Consider the following 13,228-nt stretch of genomic DNA (forward strand, 5'->3'; position numbering starts at 1 on the left):
ATTATATATTTAATCCAGAAAAATGCGCGTAGTAATGTAATTTATTTATTCACTTATTATTGCATCTTTCATAAATTACATTTTTGTTATTGTATTATTTCAAAGTTTAATTCCATAAACATAATTGATAAAGCTTCTCCTAAAAGTTCCTGTAAGCGATATTATATTCTAATATATGGATTTACTTCTTAAGAATGAATTAATTATTCTACATTTATGCACAATATAGCAATTAACTATTAACTGTTAAGTAACAATGAGGTTTCTTAATATTATGATAATGTGTATTGTTGATATTATAGTAACATCTACCTCTACTTGATTACAAAATTTTCCCATAATTTTCATAAACTTTGTAATATTTTTAAATATATACAATTAAAATATACATTTTGATACAGTTGCTATATTTAATAAGGATAAATATGTAATACTTTTATGAATGTATGCAATTTTTACATCATACATGTGTAACTAAAATAAAGAGCCTTCAAATAATATAAAAGGCAATTAAAATAAATAAAATCTTGAATTAAAGTAAATAAACATTTTCATATATACAATGAAAATTTTGAATTTTGTAAGTTTAATAAAGTGATATAATTTTATTATTATTCTATTATCAAAAGTATTGTATTGCAGAGGGCGATATCATAGAACCGGTATTGAGAATACCACATTACCCTATTCTCAGTCATTCCGAATATTTGATTTAAAAAAATTTACATTTATTTTTTACTAAACATTAAAAGAGATCTGACATAATTTATTACATGATTTTAATGTGAATTCTTATGCAAGTAGTAAAAATTAATTTCTAACAAAAATGGGAACTGTTCATGCGAAGGTACACGCTTATTATTAGAAAATTACAGAATAACCTAAAATTAAAACCATTAATTTGCTGCATGAGTAATTTCTAATAATAATTTTTGACGTCTTTATTTTAAATTTAATAATTGTGCTAAATGTTCTATTAAATTTGAGCATTCCTTTCTTTATTATACAGGTTGTCATTGTACGTTTAGTGAATTTTTGCAAGTTACTATTTAATTAAATTTTGTCCGTTAACGTTTCGCGTGTTTTGTCATTTCAGGAATCAAATATGTTTAGAAATATAAACGAATCTTCAAATAATGAAAGAAAAAATTTCAAAAAAGATAATCCTGTAAGTAATATACATATATTTTGACTTAAAAGTTATCCAATATAGATTCAATATTTTAAATATATTTTTCATGATTAACGATCTTCCTTAGTCTTCACACATTCATGAGAAGATGAATTTACTTGAAAAAAGGAAAGAGAAATCCATTGATCTTCATTCAGTGAAGGTACACTCATTAATATAAACATAAAACATTTGTTTTATTTATATAAATTACTAATTTCTAAGTCTTGATATTTTGTAAACTAGGCAAGAGTTGATAGAATACATGTAGATGGACTCATGAGAACAAAAGATGACATAATAAAAGCCCAAGTAACAGAATTGTTTAAAGCTGAAGATTTTTATGATATTATTTTACGCTCCTATAAAGTGAGAGAAAAATTGCAAGGTTTAGGATGTTTTGGGAATATTGGAATTTACATTGATACCAGTCAAGGTCCTCATGCTACCCCAGAAGGCGTTGAAGTGGGTCTATATAATTACACACTAATTCAACAAAAAATAAGTAATTTCTCAGATTTAATTCATTCCAGTTCACTCATGAATCATTTCTCTAAAAGTTAGCTTATATTTGTATGAGAGACTTTAAATCATGTTCTTTTTCAGGTCACTTTTATGGTACATGAAATGAGACGTCTAACAGGTGGAATTAGCACTATGGTTGGAAATAATGAGGGTTCAGTTATTATTCAAGCAAAAGCACCCAATTTATTTGGAAGAGGAGAACGTCTTCAGATGGAATACTCTTATGGTTCAAAAAGTTCAACTAATATAAGTATATCTGCTGTTAAACCATTTATAGGCAGTTGGCCTCATAAAGTGTATGTAAAATTGTTCCATTTTAAATATTAATGTTATAAATTACAGTTAATATATAATTTAACTTTTTTTACAGATTAACTGGCAGTGTGTTTAACACATCAAATAGGTTTCCATGGTCTGGTTTTAGTCAATGTGATAAAGGTTTATTATTAGATATTGCTTTTAACACAGATGGAGCAAGTATACTGAAGCATAATTTACAATATGAAGCTACATATAGGGAGATTATTTCGTCCAAACAAGCGTCGTTTCGCGTTAGGGAACAATGTGGTCCAAATTTGAAATCTGCACTGCGACATATTTGTTCCATCGATAAAAGAGACTCGTTAATATTTCCTACTACGGGAAGTCTCGTACAGTTTTCAACAGAAGTAGCTGGTCTCGGAGGAGATATTGGATTTGTTAAAAATGAACTTATCATGCAAACTAATTGGACGCCTCATGAATATGCAGCAAGTATTTTTTAACTCAGAATTAGATTAGACTTTTGAATGATTTATCTTCTATACAATTTGTCTGATTATAGAAATTTTATTAGACCTTTCAGCTGGGTTTTCAATCTGGATTGCTTCGAGGAATCAGCAATGATATGAAAATAAATATCGCCGATCAATTTTTCTTGGGTGGACCATTGAATCTTAGAGGATTCGATATGAGAGGTTGTGGACCTCGCCACGATGGAAATTCAATTGGAGGCGATGTATATTGGGCACTTGCGCTTCATTTATACACACCACTGCCATTTAGACCCGGTCGTCACGGTTTCGGTGATTTGTTCAAGTTACATGGTTTCATCAATGGTGGAAATGTATCAAATTTCACTTTCAAATTTGGTACGACATTAAAAATTTTGAAATATCTTTTTTTATCTTTATTTTCAATCATCTGTGAAGTTACAAAAATAAGTAATTTTTTGTTATTTGCAGCAAATGATTATAAGGAAAATATGAAAATTTTTAAGGAAAATGTTCGTTGTGCAGTTGGCGGGGGTATTGCGATGAAACTTGGAAATATAGCGAGAGTAGAATTAAATTTAGTTATGCCTTTGTTATTTGTCAGAAGCGATGTATTGCAACAATTTCAATTCGGGCTTGGATTGCAGTACTTATAAATAACTTTTTGGGATAGTAAATTGTATATTCTATACTATTTTTATGTCAATCGTACGCATTTAATGTAAAATAAATTACAATTATAAATTTATTATTCTTATGAAGAATACATTCTAATGCCATTAGAGATAAGTATCAGCAAAAAGCATTTCAAATAAGAGCTAATTCAAACGTATTTTCGGAATTTTTTTACATCTTATTATATTACAATTGTTTACATAAGATGAGCACATATATTTCCTAGTTTGCATCAAGTACGAAACCAACTACAATTTTCTGCGAAAAGTCAGAGATTGCATCAAAGTATGATGAATCAGTTTATTATGATGCATACTTGTTTGAAATGAATGATTACATAGTATGGTTTGTCTATATTTTTGAATATTTAAGTGTAATCAATAATAAATAAAATATAAATAAAATGCATATGTTATTTTCCAATATCAGATGTTATCAAGGACATGTTTTGCAGAATTGGATTTACTTATAGACTTTTATCTTTCGTGAATTGATAGTCTAAATGTGAATCGTTGTGACAGACAGCGCCCCTGTGATAAATGAGTTATAAATGACCCATGCAGTAACCAGTTGAAAATGGCCGCTTAGAAGTTATAGTTCAAATGTGTGTTATAATAATGCGTCATTTTACAATGGAACCCTCCGGAATTATTAAAGAATTAAAGCGAAATATTGTATCTGAAGTAACGAAGTTTATCGAATATCCATTGTTAAAGCATAGAAAGTGTGGTACAGGAAAAAATCAGTTGTCATATTGCGAACAAAATATCCTACGTGATTGTGGTTGTCGCGATTGTGGAGGCTATCTTTGTTGTATGTTGAGTGAAAGAAAATAATATCTTGTAAAATTGTTCTATCATGTTTAATATTAAAATTATAATGATGCCGTTATGATCATACGGAAGTAATCTGAGTAATTCTTCAAATTTGGATATGCCGTTATTTAATAATCTATTATCTTAATTAATATTTGGAGTGTGCGCGATAAATTCACGATGTCCCTATCGTGATTATAAACGTTATATATATTGATTTCAAGCGTGTTTTTGAAAATGCAAAAATGACACTTTTTGTCAATTAATTAAATATTGAGTATCGAAATAATAAAATTACATATATTATAAAATATGAATTCCTTTTTACATTGGAAATTAATATACATAATTTATTGAAAATCTAACGATCATGATTATCGAATGTTTTCTTGTAAAGTTTTAGAAAACATTTGATAATTTGCAAAATTTGACATATTGTCATTTTGTCATGTTATTATCAAGTTTAAATTTATTTATTAATAATTAGCAGCTTTTAGCATTTTAGAAACACTGTTTAAAAATGGTTTGCTAACTATGAAAGATAACTATAATATTATTGCTTTTACAGTTAGCAAACCATTTTTAATCAATATTTCTAAAATGCTAAATTTGATTTTGCAGCTAAACAAAGAAGATTTATGAGAACAGGAAGAGGTTGTCGAAAAGTACCATTGTGTTGAATAATGTATGTATAATTAAATGTATATCATATGATATTTCAAAAATCTGAGTTTGTCTTTTAAATTCAATGTTTTTTTTTTAGCAGAAATTTTGCTTCATTGTTAAGCATGTGTTCTATGCAGAGTTTACCTGCAGATACAACAATGGAAAAAATGTATTCGATGAACGATACATTGAATGGACACACAAACATGCATAGCCCAAAGAAAGAAAACATGTTTCACAGTGTCCTCAACGCTTTGAACGTACTTTGGGGACAATTTTCTAAAGTTCCTGCTTCATTCATAGCAAGTATTAATTATCCGTTGTCTGTAACAGTTGTAAACAATGAAATTTCACACGACTTTTTTAAGAATCTGACAGGTAAAAGAGAACCATTAAATACCGATAATGTGTACATCTCCAATGGCGAGATCAAAGAATCTTTAGATGTTGTCGAGAGTATTCATAATGATGTATTTGATGAAAAAAAATCATACATATGCAAAATTTTTAATAAAAATACAAAAGATAATTTAAAATTTAGTTATGAATATATTGGTATCAAGAACAAAGATGCAGAGAGATCTGATGAAAAGCAATCAGTCATTCATAAAGATGTTAGATGTAATACAAATAATTGTAATTATTTAATATCACTTCAAAATTCGAACAAAACAAGTGAGGAGGAATTGTTTGAATACATTTGTTCTGATATAAACACGAAGGAAATGAGTGCTATGGAAAATTGTTATAATTTTGAAGACACATACAGTAAGGATATGTCCGATAAAAAACAATGTTTTAATTGCATTAGTAACAGTGTGGATGATAAGATTATTATAAATAAGGAAAACTCTTGTTCAATACCTAGTACAAATGCATTAAATACACAGATAGTTCAACAAACTGCAGTCCCTAATTTGTTCACAAATATGTTGCAAAAAGTCATTAGCAGTGTAACAGATAGATTTTGTAAAACAGACCTTGTTGAATCAGACTTGGGTCCAAAACGATCATTCTCACCGAGGCAACGGAGGAAACTTAATATAGTGGCAAAAGGTCGAGGACGGGGACGAGCAAAGTCGCAGCTTAGGCGTTCTGGAGTCAGCCAAACGAGACACAGAAAGGAACGTACTAAACATGATATTAGAGTAGATATAGAAAACGATTTTAAATGCTGGCAAGAACTTGAAGAGTATGATATAACAGAAATTCAGAAAACAGAAGAATCAGGAAATTTATATTTAGGTGAAGCTACAGTAGATACTGTACAATATATTATAGAAGAGACAGTGAGTCCTCTAACATATACGTTTGCCAATGTAGAGCCCAAAATTCAGAAACAAAAAATATGTAGAAACATTAATTGTGGTATATCTAGATTTTCTGCAAAAATGAGAAGTATACTCGAATATCCAGAACAAACAGATACCTTTGATCAGAATTTTGTTGAAAACAGATACGATTTGCAAAAGAATACATTTCGACCACGTTTAATATCAGAAAGTTCTATTGACTCAGAAGATAGTTACTGCATAGTATTTGAGACTGGTTCCGAAGTAACTTGCAAAAGTGATGTTGAATATAGCGAAGACAGTGAAGAGAGCGATGTAGATCAAACAAACGAAGATGAAAAACTATTCAAAGATGAAATATCTATATCTCCGATTCAAAAAGTAATTAATCGTTTACAACTTAAACTTTTTCTATTACAATTTTGTGAATTACCGCTTATTAAAACTTTTATTGTAAAATTTTTATTATAGGTAAAATTTAATTTGAATCCAGTAATTCATATAATGGTGCATTGGGACTATGCATACCGTGCAGCTCGAAAAGGTCCATGGGAAGAAATGGCGAGAGATAGAGACCGATTTAGAGGCCGAATAAATTCTATAGAACGTATTCTTAGTCCTATATTAACAGTACAGCACAGAACTCATATTTGGCATGAGCGATTTACACTTACTGAATAAAGTTGATATTCACCGTTCCTTCAAGGTAACTGTATCATTCAAAATTAATGTTATATAAGATAGAAGAAGAGATGATGTATTAAAGAAAAAGAAAATATGTATAATAAGTCTTGTAGGATGACAAAATAGGCTGTGAGTTACTAGTGTACGATGTCTGTGTTAAATTGCAATATATTCATTAGTGATGGAAATAAATTTTGTTCTCTGTGATTATCTATATTGATCGGTGTACTCTACATACTTGTTTTCACTACAAATTTATAAATCAATGCAACAAGTGCTAAATTTTATATCCTACTAGACATGGAAATTTCATATTGGATCATTTAATATAATTTGAGAAGAATGGAAACTTAAGTTATATAAGCGTTTCTCTATTAATATTTCTCAAATATCTGATAACTATTAATAAATAGCATAAGGTAACAGACTATATATATGTAAATAATACATACATATATATTCTTGGTTAAATTATTTCATCTTATTTATCTAATCTATGAAATATGAAATTGAATTATATGTTAGTCACTAAATATATAAATAGATATCATTTTCATTGTATGACAGAAAAATAAATTATCGAAATTTACTAGTTATTCATGTTTCTTATATTTAATATACATCATTTCTTCATCTGTGCAACTATTTTGTAATAAACTCGGGACTTTTTCATAACATTTCCAATATTGTAACTATAAAATATGTACATTTTTTAAATACGAGATTAAATCACATAAAATTACACGTAATTGTAGCAATTTTGTTACACGTGTAATAGAGATTTAATTCTGTACGATATAATTAAATCCATTTCAAGTAGATATTAAATATTAAGTATAAATATAAAATGCTTGATATAATTACTCTTTTCTAATAATTTAAATAATAAAAAATTAGTAAATGTAAATCAAAAATGTCCACTCAATTTCGTTTTCAAATACGCAGCTTATGCACATCTGCCTTATTTATTAATATGCATTATTTATCTTCCATCTTTTTATTAGAAAGATTTCTTATCACAATTTTATTTAAGAATCTGAATATTTCTTATGGGTAATTATTGTATCGCGAATATTGGAATTAGAAAAAAATTATAACAAGGCAAAGTTATAATAAGTTAGGAATTGAAATTCACAATCAGATCAAGATGGTATAAGATAAATTCTATTTCAGTTTTAATCATTATCTAATATCATATGTATTTATTTGTATCTAAATTTTATTTTTGATTGTAATTATATTAAATATGTATAGAAGACATTAACGAAAATATTTAATAAATAAATATTCAACTTATGTTCAAGTATATATTTGCATAAATAATGCATATTTTGTTCATAATTCAATCGAATGAACATAAATTTGTTTTTAATGCTTTTGAAGAAACGTTAATTTATAAGTCTAGTTTCTGTTAAATTTAATTTGGACTAGGACAAAGAAAATTCTTCTTGCTAAACTTGTGTACTGTTAATAATATTTAAAATCAATTAGCAATTATTCTGCGTGTACATAACAAAAGTCAATGATATGTGTGACGCTATACGAAAAATCTGTATAATTAAATTATAATCTACTTTATAATAATCTTTTACTTACACTTATTTAACAACTTCTTTCCATTAGTTTAGAAATTATTTTAAGTTCTAATATGTAACATTACAAAAAAGGAGACTCGATCTTCACGTACGTAGTCGCCTATGTCTAACTTTTATCAAGGAAAATTGAAATAGTATTTTCATTTTGGAAATCAGAGTAACATTACGTATGTATTTAGCATGTAAATATATGTATATATTCGATTGAATAAACACATTAATCTCTTTTACTATGGCTTATGAGATGTTTGGTCTGAAAAAGTTTTCGACACCTGTTTAGTAAAAGTAACTTTCACTGTATATATGATACCCACTAACAGGAGTAAAGCTTCAACTAACATTTCACGATTTTGATTAATGTAATTTTCCATCAAACATCATTAGAGAAGGCTAGATCTTACCAAAATAAAATCTGACTCATGTAACAGAACAACAAACGCTTTGGTATGAGATTTTATCATTTAATTTTGGTCACATACCAAATATGTATATACGTTTGCTGGTTTGGAGTTAGATGCACTTCTTATTGTCACTAACATGACGTTATTAATTGCATATGCCAATGAGGGAGGACTGACAATGGTTCCGACACATTATTAGAGCCCCTGTCATGAGTAACTTGAGAAGTTTCTCAGAGTCTAACAATGAATGTAATAATACAATCCGAATTATGCCAAGGGCAAGTTACATGACTATAGAGTGCTTGATTGGTGGTCAGAAAATTAACGTTGCAGTTACGGACCCCGCTTCTTAATTGCCTACGGATTGTCCTACGAATTCATTTTGAAGAACAATGTCGTTTCGACACTGTTGTAGCGTTTGGTTCCGATGGAACGGACACGATGGATATTTCTAACAGTACCGATACTTTCATGGCTAATGTACAGATGGTTCATTACAGTGTTTTTAATTAGACAATATTTACTTTTTTACTAAACTATTTCCTTTTTTATTTCTTTTTTTTTTTTAAGAAATCAAGTGTTGTGTTTAAACCAATGATTCACAAATGAACGTGAAAGTGAATTACTAATGATGTCTAAATTAATTACTAACGTTAGAAAATTAGAAATACTAATGGTCATTCCAAGTAAAGTAATACGTATCATCAAAGGCGCAGCCTTGGCAGTAGAAATAATAAGAGTGGAATAGTTTTATCCTTCAGCTGTTATATCTTTCTGACATTGAAGAACAGAAAAATATCTCGTGGGAAAGTTCCGTTGTTGTTCGTTCTATTCCACAGAAAATGATGTATTTTATCGTAATCTGTGCAGGTGCATTTTTTATTTGCGATAGATTTCTCGCGATTGGATAAGAAAGATACGCTCGAAAGATTTAGATTAGAAAGATTTAGAAAGATCGAATTGCATTTAATTACCGCGAGCGTATTAGTCCCAGTATAGTTATGTTCCTGGAAGTTCGTTTCTTTACTAGGGTTCCGTTTCGTGCGCCGTTTAATGAATTATGACTCCACGGAATTGAATTACAACTACAGCATTAGAAATTTTGATCTTTTGCTGCGCTTTCTTTGTTCATAAGGTATAGCGCGCGTGATATAATGAAGAAACCTATTAAGCAGTAGAAGCGTAATGTGTTGCTCGAAGTGGTTAAATGATTTAACGTCTGCAGAATGAATGAAAACATGAGATAACGGAATATACCCGTGTTATATCGTAGGTATTCTAGTCGGCGTTTCATTTATGCAGGACGTTTCCCTGAAACCTCAAATATATTTTTCAACACATTTTCACTAGGTTTAATTCTATACAAAGTTTCTCAGGAAACGAATATCAGAGAAAGAGAAATTCCTTAGGAAATAAATGTAAAGGGAATTTCTCAAGAAATGAATAGTTAGAGAAGTGTAATAGAATTCGCTCAATATGCGTGAATCAAATCTGTATAAAAAATTTCTTATAGAAATTAAGATTTAATTGAAGCAAGAGATTACGATCTCTGCAATTTTATTAGTAGATACATAATTTACAAGATCAAGCAAAATGACGACAAATACGATGACAACGACTCGCAACAGTATATTCATCATTGTCCAGGAAACGTGTCAAACATCTGCAGTGAAAAGAGCACTGAGGAGAGAAGGTGAACCGGAAGAGGATGGGCACGATTTTAACTGGATGGCTGGCGCAATAGAGAGGGCTACACCACGGACCATTGCAACACTGTAGTTTCTCGATGCGATGTAGAACGCGATGTGTTGTTGACACAACGTTGACAAACGTCGACCCTTGGTCAAATGATGAGTCGCTCGATTGCAAAAATACGAAATTATCCGGTGTCCGCTTCTTGACTTTGCGCTACGAAATTATTAAATTTTACAGAATTATCAGTCATTGCAATTAATTGCCAACGCAATTAATGTGGCCAATAACAGATAATGATACTAATAAAGTTCAAGGGAAGTTTCCTCAGTTGACGCAATATTTCTGTCTGACAACAGTAAACTTCAATTGTGTATCGCGAAAAATGAATTAGTAAACAAAGATACGACAATTCTTAAATAAAGAAACAGTGAGTAATTATTTAAAATGTTGGACGAGGAGAAGTATATATTATACTAGTCAGTTAAATGAATTCTCAGGTACGATATCATGCTTCTTACGCATATTACGAAAATAGTAAATCATATCGATAACGTAAGGATACTCTTTACATCCCAATAAAAACAATTTGTTACACAATTTAGCGTTTTTGTATATTGTTCGATATATTTCATAATCTCCTTTTCATTCTTTCAAACATCTCCTTAGTATTTCTCTTCCTCTTTCATTCTTTTTTCCTTATCATTGCTTCGTTCTAACAATGACACGTTCGTTTCTTATCAGAATATACGGTACACATTTAAAACCAACACACGTCGCTTCTAACGCGCATTGCTAAATGCGGATTATCGTGACTTACGATTTCACGCGGCGTCTTCTCGTCTGCAGAGTGCAAACCTTTCGTCTCTAATGGAAAGAGAAGAAACGAAAATAGTCGTGAGTATTGGAGGATTATTCCACGCTATCTGCTTTCACCTTTTCACGATCGGCGACGAGGACGGCAGACCGCGTATGACGCATATCTACGTTAGGTTCCGCGCGGTGCGAGAAAATTTTAGAAGGCTTCTCGTTTGGCTAGATAATGTACAGCGGTTGTCCCAGTTTTCTGTGCCGACAATAAGGTCTTCGTGCTCTGTAATAAGATATGGCCGTTTAATGTACGAAGCGAATCATCCATCGCCAACGACAGTGTCGAGTATCCTCGATCAAATGATCGTTACTTCTGATACACTAATATACAGATTATGAACTTTTATGCATTTCTGGGAAATTTAAAGAATGCACATAGTACGCGAAAATCTGCACTTAATCCTGATTCAGCTGAATTTCCGGTCGACAACGGTCGTCAATCATCGCGAAGTTTCATCTAAATATCTAAAAAATAATAGAAATTTAGAAAACTTTAGAAACTTTAGAAAACGTTGAACCTTCTCGTTCACTCGTTATTTCTTTTTAAAATAAGTTGTTGGTGACTTAATAAGTCTTTTTACTAATAAATGAAAGGCTTGGGAAAATACGGCATCTCGTACGTAGAAATATAAAAAAAAGTCTTTAATATCCTTCTGCTGTTTCCGATTGTTAAAGATATCCGTATAAAAATAAGCGGTTCGTTATGTATGAATAATGTCGAGCGGAGCAAATCGTTGGCGCAAAAAGTTCGTATAAATCCTAGAATTTTATGCGTTATAAATCCGCCAAACCGAAGTTCCCTTTCACCGACCAGACATTTAGTCATATGTACTATATCTTAGGTAGTGCACCGTGCACTTAAGCGAATATATGTAAGCACATTAACGACGAAATGAGAGATTTGACAGGTGTTTGTACATTTGTCTGCATATATGCACTGGTATAATTTAACTAGATCGGAACGTTATTCACATATGTGTTACGATGCAACGATATCCGGTTACGGAACTCTAAAACAATTACATCATCCGTATATCCGGCACGAAAGCACCTTTATGTGTTCCTCGTAGCGCAATATCAAAGGATATTATAAAAATCCAGTTTTCCCCTTACTTTCGAAATAGCAAAATAACAGGACATCTCATTTCTATAGAAATGTTTATACGAATTCTATTGTATATCGTTGTATACGCTACTGCCACAATTACCGCAATATTTGAATTAGAGCAATTTCGAAACTACTTAAGATCGCAAAGCAAGTCGTCTTGTTTCCCTAGCGATATAATGTTACAATAGCGACCGCAGGCGTGATCGGGGTCCACTTAATAAATCGTAATCAACAATACGATCTGGTTCGATTCTTTAGCTCAACCTTCGACAACAGCCACCTTCTCTGGAATACTTGAGAGCGCATTGTCGATGTTACTAAACCTCGCAGCAGATAACCGGTTGCAACACGAGTTGAACCTGACATTCCGGATTTACGACAATGTTTCGCACCACGATGGATGACTATAGCGACTCAAGCAGCCGATGCGTGTTTTCTTTAAGAAAAAAATGTTACATATTATTACTTAATCATAGACTAAAAAAAACGAATGGAAATTTTCAACGAAATACGAGTACATGTACTACGTCTAGCATGTAATTGTGTTCAAATGCAAATATCTATCGAAAATTCTTATTTGACGAATCGTCGCTGACGCGATAAACAGGGATATGTAGATACATATGCGAACTCATGTTTTTTGCGAATATGACTAAAAAATTGCAACATGGGTGAGAAATTGTTTTATCCGTTTTAAGCATTACAAACGGTACACCTACTTTGGATATTTTATATATTTTTGCGTAGTATGCGTATTCTATATGCATCTTCGCGTCTCTAAATTTTTCCAAATTTTTCCAAAAAACGCATAGAAATTCGTAGTCTACTGATAAATATTTCAATAAATCGAAGAGGAGAACTCCCACTCCCAAACCGAAGGTAAGCGACGTAGATCTATATAAGCGACGCGATTGAAAGTGTTATGGCTGTTTTTCCTCAATTTCTGATAAATATGAAGATCATTTTGAACAGAGATGTTTCT

General features: G+C 30.7%; 1 protein-coding gene across 8 annotated transcripts; it reads left to right on the forward strand.

Moving 5' to 3' along the window:
* Positions 1-650: 650 nt before the first annotated feature.
* Positions 651-10,598, forward strand: LOC117210076 (sorting and assembly machinery component 50 homolog). Of its 8 annotated transcripts, none has more exons than XM_033452704.1 (9): positions 651-847; positions 1,097-1,168; positions 1,260-1,334; positions 1,418-1,676; positions 1,767-1,992; positions 2,067-2,445; positions 2,532-2,826; positions 2,920-3,936; positions 4,560-4,578. In XM_033452704.1, exons 1-8 carry the CDS (start codon positions 827-829, stop codon positions 3,102-3,104), a joined length of 1,512 nt encoding a protein of 503 aa, XP_033308595.1. In that variant the 5' UTR covers positions 651-826; the 3' UTR covers positions 3,105-3,936; positions 4,560-4,578. The 8 variants fall into 8 exon arrangements, with proteins under 8 accessions (XP_033308595.1, XP_033308597.1, XP_033308596.1 ...); XM_033452706.1 differs by having other exon boundaries at positions 652-847; positions 1,418-1,636; positions 1,778-1,992; XM_033452705.1 differs by lacking the exon at positions 651-847 and adding an exon at positions 987-1,009.
* Positions 10,599-13,228: the final 2,630 nt, after the last annotated feature.

Source organism: Bombus bifarius, unplaced genomic scaffold, assembly GCF_011952205.1.
Source record: "Bombus bifarius isolate JDL3187 unplaced genomic scaffold, Bbif_JDL3187 scf7180000008199, whole genome shotgun sequence".
Taxonomy (NCBI): domain Eukaryota; kingdom Metazoa; phylum Arthropoda; class Insecta; order Hymenoptera; family Apidae; genus Bombus; species Bombus bifarius.